The sequence below is a fragment of the Puntigrus tetrazona genome, chromosome 24 (assembly GCF_018831695.1).
Source record: "Puntigrus tetrazona isolate hp1 chromosome 24, ASM1883169v1, whole genome shotgun sequence".
NCBI lineage: Eukaryota > Metazoa > Chordata > Actinopteri > Cypriniformes > Cyprinidae > Puntigrus > Puntigrus tetrazona.
In genome coordinates this window covers 18,546,532-18,552,293 of record NC_056722.1, presented here as the reverse complement: position 1 = coordinate 18,552,293, position 5,762 = coordinate 18,546,532, and the positions used below count along the sequence as shown (strand labels likewise).

General features: G+C 35.8%; 1 protein-coding gene across 2 annotated transcripts; it reads right to left on the bottom strand.

Moving 5' to 3' along the window:
- Nucleotides 1-615: 615 nt before the first annotated feature.
- On the bottom strand, nt 616-5,762 carry pkia (cAMP-dependent protein kinase inhibitor alpha). Of its 2 annotated transcripts, none has more exons than XM_043225926.1 (3): nt 5,525-5,762; nt 1,935-2,112; nt 616-1,566 (listed from the first exon to the last, which is right to left on the bottom strand). In XM_043225926.1, exons 2-3 carry the CDS (start codon nt 2,083-2,085, stop codon nt 1,484-1,486), a joined length of 234 nt encoding a protein of 77 aa, XP_043081861.1. In that variant the 5' UTR covers nt 2,086-2,112; nt 5,525-5,762; the 3' UTR covers nt 616-1,483. The 2 variants fall into 2 exon arrangements, with proteins under 2 accessions (XP_043081861.1, XP_043081860.1); XM_043225925.1 differs by lacking the exon at nt 5,525-5,762 and adding an exon at nt 3,314-3,520.

Here is a 5,762-nt window from a genome sequence, read left to right as displayed (position 1 = left end):
AAACGAATTTAGCTTTAACAATTTTTAAAAAACATGTTTTTTTATTGTGCATATCCAATTATTCTCGACAAAACTTAATTATTTTGACTAGGTTAAAAAAAATCACTTAAAATACAATAACACATGATAACATAATATAAAAAATGACGAGTTATCTGTTTTTGCACTCTTCAGATAGAAAACTTTAATTTAAAAAAATTAATATAAGGATTAATATAAGGAATGCTTTCATATATATAACACACACAATAATAAATCATAAATTAACACATAATTAAAACAAAGATTCAAAATGAATTACAATAGAAGCAGAAATATAATTTATTACAATATATATATAAAATATATAATAAATGTACACACATATAAATTAATAAATAATAATCTATAAAAATATGAGAGATTTATATATATGTGCAATAAAAATATATACATTTTAAATTAACACAATAATAAATTATATATATATATGTGTGTGTGTGTGTAAATAAATTATATATATATATATATATATATATATATATATATATATATATAAATAATTGTGTGTGTGTAACATAATATAACATTATATATGTATATGTGTGTATAGATAGACAATAAAGAAACTTCACATTTGTCCCAAAGATTGCTTGAATTTATTCAAATATTTACATACCCACAGATGAAAATATCATCAATTATATTTATGCAAAATCAAGGACATAGAGCTAATGACTGGAAGACGAAATATGGGCAGAGGTTTGATAAGGCAAGCTCTATTGAACACATTTTAAAAAGGGTTATTAGGCAGTGTCAGTCAGACTTCAGATCACGCTAGATTTCATAATACAAGAAGAAGTATCGTCATAAAACACTCAAGGAATTAGCATCACCACAATCTGCAAATGCTCGGACCACGAATGATTTAGTCCTTTGCGGGATGTGAACGGTTACACACAGGTATTCTGTCAGGAGCAGTGCCATGCAAGACCGTCGTAGACTCAGTGAGTGTAAGTGCAGCACTTATATTATGTGAATATCAACGTGATATCAAAGACAGCACAGTTTAATATCAAAACCTGATATTACTATTACATCACTACACCTATAAAATGACTGAACGTTGAGTGCGTATCAGCTGCGCTACTCTGGCAGTTAATCAAGAGTTCTGTGGGTGGCATTCCAAATAAGATCCGTGTGATCTCCCAAGAGCGTCATTACTTGTGACCCCCAAGTCCCACCGGTACCAAACAACTAAAGTGAATTTCTAAGTAAAAATCATACCTACATCAGCTAAAGTTGCGTACGCCATTAAAAAAACGGCCGTGCTGCGATTCTTAAGGCCCAGCCTTTCACAGCAGCTTCCTCAAAGCAGAGTCTCCTCCATCCGGATTCCTTAAGGGAGTGGGATGCTCCGTTACTTTCAACGTCAACCCCTCCACGCTCGGTTTTAAAATCAGCCACTAGAGGGGGTATCTCCTGATTCTGTCACTGAAGTCTGTTATGTACCTTCTCCTTTGCCTTCTTCCTGCTTGGAGTCGGAGTCTGCCAAGCTCTGGCTTTTCTCTTCGTCGTTCCCTGCCTCTGAGAGCAAAACATAGAGGGTCGTGTTAATTAAAAACAAAAACCGAAACAAGAGACAGATGGTTTCGACGAAAACTAGTAGATCCTACGGCACGGCAGGCTGTTTGGCTGTCGCTGGGATGCTTTTTCACGGGGATGCCCTCAGCTAACAGGCCTGTATTTGATAGAGCACATCTGTGTTTGTCTTGAGCTGAAAACCGGTGAAGGAAGCCACTAACATGCCCTCTAAACTCTCTAGTTTGCCTAAAGCAGGCTTGTCTGGTGCATTATTCATGGCCAGCCTGCCTCTCGCTGCCATATTATATTACTGCAGTGTTTTGATGACACTCCGTGTTCTTTCTGAAGAAGTAACACTCAACTCCGCTCACCTGCTTTGCTGATATTGAGCTCAGACAGAGTTTGGGAGAGTCCGCTGGCGTCCAGGCCGCCGGAGGTTCCCAGGATGTCGTGGACAGCATTGCGTCTGCCGGTCCTTCCAGATGCGATGAAGTCTTCATATGTCACCTCGACATCAGTCATATCTAACGCGTTTCAACATAGCAGTGCCTGTGACACAGAGAGATGCTCTCATTTAGACCTGTTGTGATGTGCAGTTGCCTCGTAAGTCATTAAAAATGTAAAACACATGTGACTTTAAGAATAGTCATACTTATTAACCTACTAAAATGGATCCATGAACAAAAAAACAAGAATAGCACTGCTGCATTAAAATCTTCTTATTTGAATTTTATATCTGATTCATATATATTGAATATTCATATATATATATATATATATATATATATATATATATATATATATATATATATGTGTGTATATATATATATATATGTGTGTACCATATATATATGTGTGTGTATATTGTATATATTTGTTATATATGTGTATTCTATTTTTATACAGACAGTCATTTGTGTAATAATAATACTAGTATTAACTAATATTTCAATTTGAATATTTTACAATAAATGTTTTATTATTTATATAACATAAATATAAATAATGTAATGTAATATAAACGCAAAAAAATATAAACACAAAAAGCTAGAATTTATACAGCTAAGGTATAAACTACTCTTTAAAATTCTGACAAGTATTATTCAGCAAGAGGACATAAAAACGTATGCTATGCATTTCTATTTTAAATCAATGCTGTTTTTGAACTTTCCATTAATCAAATAATCTCAAAAAAATGTTCACAACAACAACAAAATTCGAATAATAATATCTAACGCTTTTCAAAATAGTTAATAATAAGTAATGTTCTCTATCCTCTAAATGTTTTTGTAGGATCATGTGAGAATGGAGTAGAGGCTGGTAAAAATTCAGCTTTACCATCACACATCTATATTTTAAAATATATTTAAATAGAAAACAACTATTTTAAACTTTCATAACATTTCACAATATTACTGTTTTGACTGTGTTTTTTCTCCCACAAACACAGCCATGTTAAGTATGAGAGGCTGCTTTCAAAATCAGTACAAATCTTACTGATCCCCAACTTTTGAAAAGTATAGTGTAACTCCTTGTAGTCATACATTTCTAATATTAAACTGATTGTTTACCCGATAAACATCTGAACAACAACTATCTGAACCATTACGAATCCCAAGCCAGTAACAATGTAAAGATTATATAAGCAGTCATAAGCCGGCCTAGATAAGAAGATAAGCTTGGATAAGGGGCTGTGTCACATTTGTGATGTCATGCATTTCTAAATTGTCCTCCTGAATTCCTTTCTTACCAGACATTCTTTCTGTATGCTGCGTGAAAAATATATCCCATGAATAAAAATTCATAACCTGATCCCCGAACAGATCATCGAAACAGATGTGGCTCAAATCTGCGAGACTATCCGGAATTTTGTTGAACTAAATATCACTTATGAGATGTGAGGACGGACTTCCCTGAGCTCAGAGAGTTATATTTAGCCCATGTTATCATCTCAGCACAGTCATTCTCAGCTGTCGTCTTCAAAATGGTGCCACTGTGGTGAAACACCAATAAAGAGGTCATCGTTAAAGGGCTTTATTCTCACAGATTCAATGAACATATTCAACTGTTATCGTTTTGGATTTTCATGCAGTGTACATGAATACAGGATCTAAGTGTGTGTAAAAAGTTATGTAGAAATACACTGTACTTAATATGCCGTAATGTTGCGTTCTATTAATATGCCTCTGGCTGTAAGCGACAACTATTTCCATGTTCGCATAGGAAAGAGAGATAATCTAAAGCTCACTTGGCAAAGTAATTTAAGTCCGAGTTCAAAAAATCAATATGGACTTGAGCGAGCGGTTCCTCAAGGCAACGGTGACAGCCGTGCAGAAGAGTTGTCACACACGCTTACCCTGACCATGTCTAGGTAGACCTCTGTGAAATCCACCAACACACCCTCGGAGACAGCTTGCGCAACAGTTTGGACAAAACGGCTCTAACAAACTGAGAATTCAACAATAGAGATTCGGCAGGTTCACGTTTTACATAACAAAGAACAAAAGAGGGCTGCTGTAGAAAGAGCGCTGAGATGGGTGAGCCTCTTTTTTTGCATAACGTGTACACCATCGATGCACGGGTCCTGGGATGGAACAGGTTGTAAATTAGAAAATAAAAGTTTATGAGAATTAAATTGACAAGCAGGTGCAACCATTTCTCACAACATGGGTCAAGTCAATATATGTTATTCACTGAATATGATTGTAACTAATATGTGACCCTGGACCGCAAAACCATTCGTAAACAGCAGGGGTATATTTGTAGCAATAGCCAACAATACATTGCGTAGGTCAATTTTTTTTCATGCCAAAAATCATTAGGATATTAAGTAAAGATCATGTTCCATGAAGATATCTTTGTACTATATTTCATACTGTAAATAGAACAAAACTTTAATTTTGATTAGTGATGTGCATTGCTAAAAACTGCATTTGGACAACTTTAAAATGTATTTATTTATTTATTTAGCACCCTCAGATTCCAGATATTTTTAAATAGGCCTAGCTGTATGTCACCCAAATATTCTCCATACAAACCATACATCAATGGAAAGCTTGCTTATTCAGCTTTCAGATGTTTTTTAGTTTCAAAAGATGGACCCTTATGCCTGGTTTTGTGGTCCAGGGTCACACATTATACATGTTTTCATAAATATGCAAAGGTAAAAGATACATTCATACTCCAGTTTACTCATTTTAAACTATATGAAGTATTGAGGCATGGCCTGAGAACAGGTGAGCGATAAAAATGCCGTCATTTCTATTCTAATAATCATAAATCAAATTAAATACTCAAAAAACGTAATAGTTATAAGTCTTTTTGTTGATTGGTTTTATTATTATTATTGTAATTTTTAAACTAATCATCGTTCACATCCTATTTTTTTGGCAGTTAATTTTGAGCTCTAACATTAGTTACAACGTGCATCACAATAATAGTCTGAGATTTGTTTCATTCATAATTAAACCTTCCACTGCCTCAAACTCCGAATATAAATCACCTCATTAAACGATGCCGAACCGAAACAATAGATTTTGTACTTGTAAAAAATGCCAGCTCTTGCTCTTTGCCTTTGTTTAAACGGATCCTGGCAGATGCATAAACATTTATAGCGTAAACCGCTTTGTTTTATATGACGTAAAAATCAAAACGCAAATAAATACAAATCCCTTTGTGGTGAAACGCTAGTTACTCGCTCTCGTCCTTGACATGTCACGTGCGCTCGGTAATAACATCATAACACACTATCCGACATGACATATCCAGATGTGACAGCCACAAGTGCGAATCCCAAAGGAACGATTCTTTCGTTAACGGCACAGCGCGCGAGCTTACGTGAACGCAACGGGTTATATAAATCTCGCAGGCTGTGCACAGATGCTAATGAAACAGGCGCGCTTATCGCGGAATGCGACTCTGAGGGCTTATCTACAAGGCTGGGCGAATTCGCAAATCGTACCTGTTTTAGGCTGGACGTTTTCCTAATGGTCAAGGCTGTGCAGTTCTGTCGCTCTGGTTACTACTTCAGTGGGATGCGACGGTGCTGTCGGCGCTGCTGCTGCTGCTTCAGTCCATGAGTCTGCAGGACAAGAGAGGGATGACGTATGCGCGTTACTGAGCGCTGATGAGACGCGAGGATTATCCAAAACCGCTCTATCTGCTTATGCTCGGCAGTCCTGAGGCGTTCGATTCATCTC

Excerpts from the sequence above, each read along its gene's own strand:
- pkia (XM_043225926.1), bottom strand. The coding sequence starts at position 2,085 with ATGACTGATGTCGAGGTGACATATGAAGACTTCATCGCATCTGGAAGG. Across the intron at positions 1,567-1,934 it reads GCTCAATATCAGCAAAGCAG|AGGCAGGGAACGACGAAGAG; the intron begins GTGAGCGGAGTT and ends TTTTGCTCTCAG.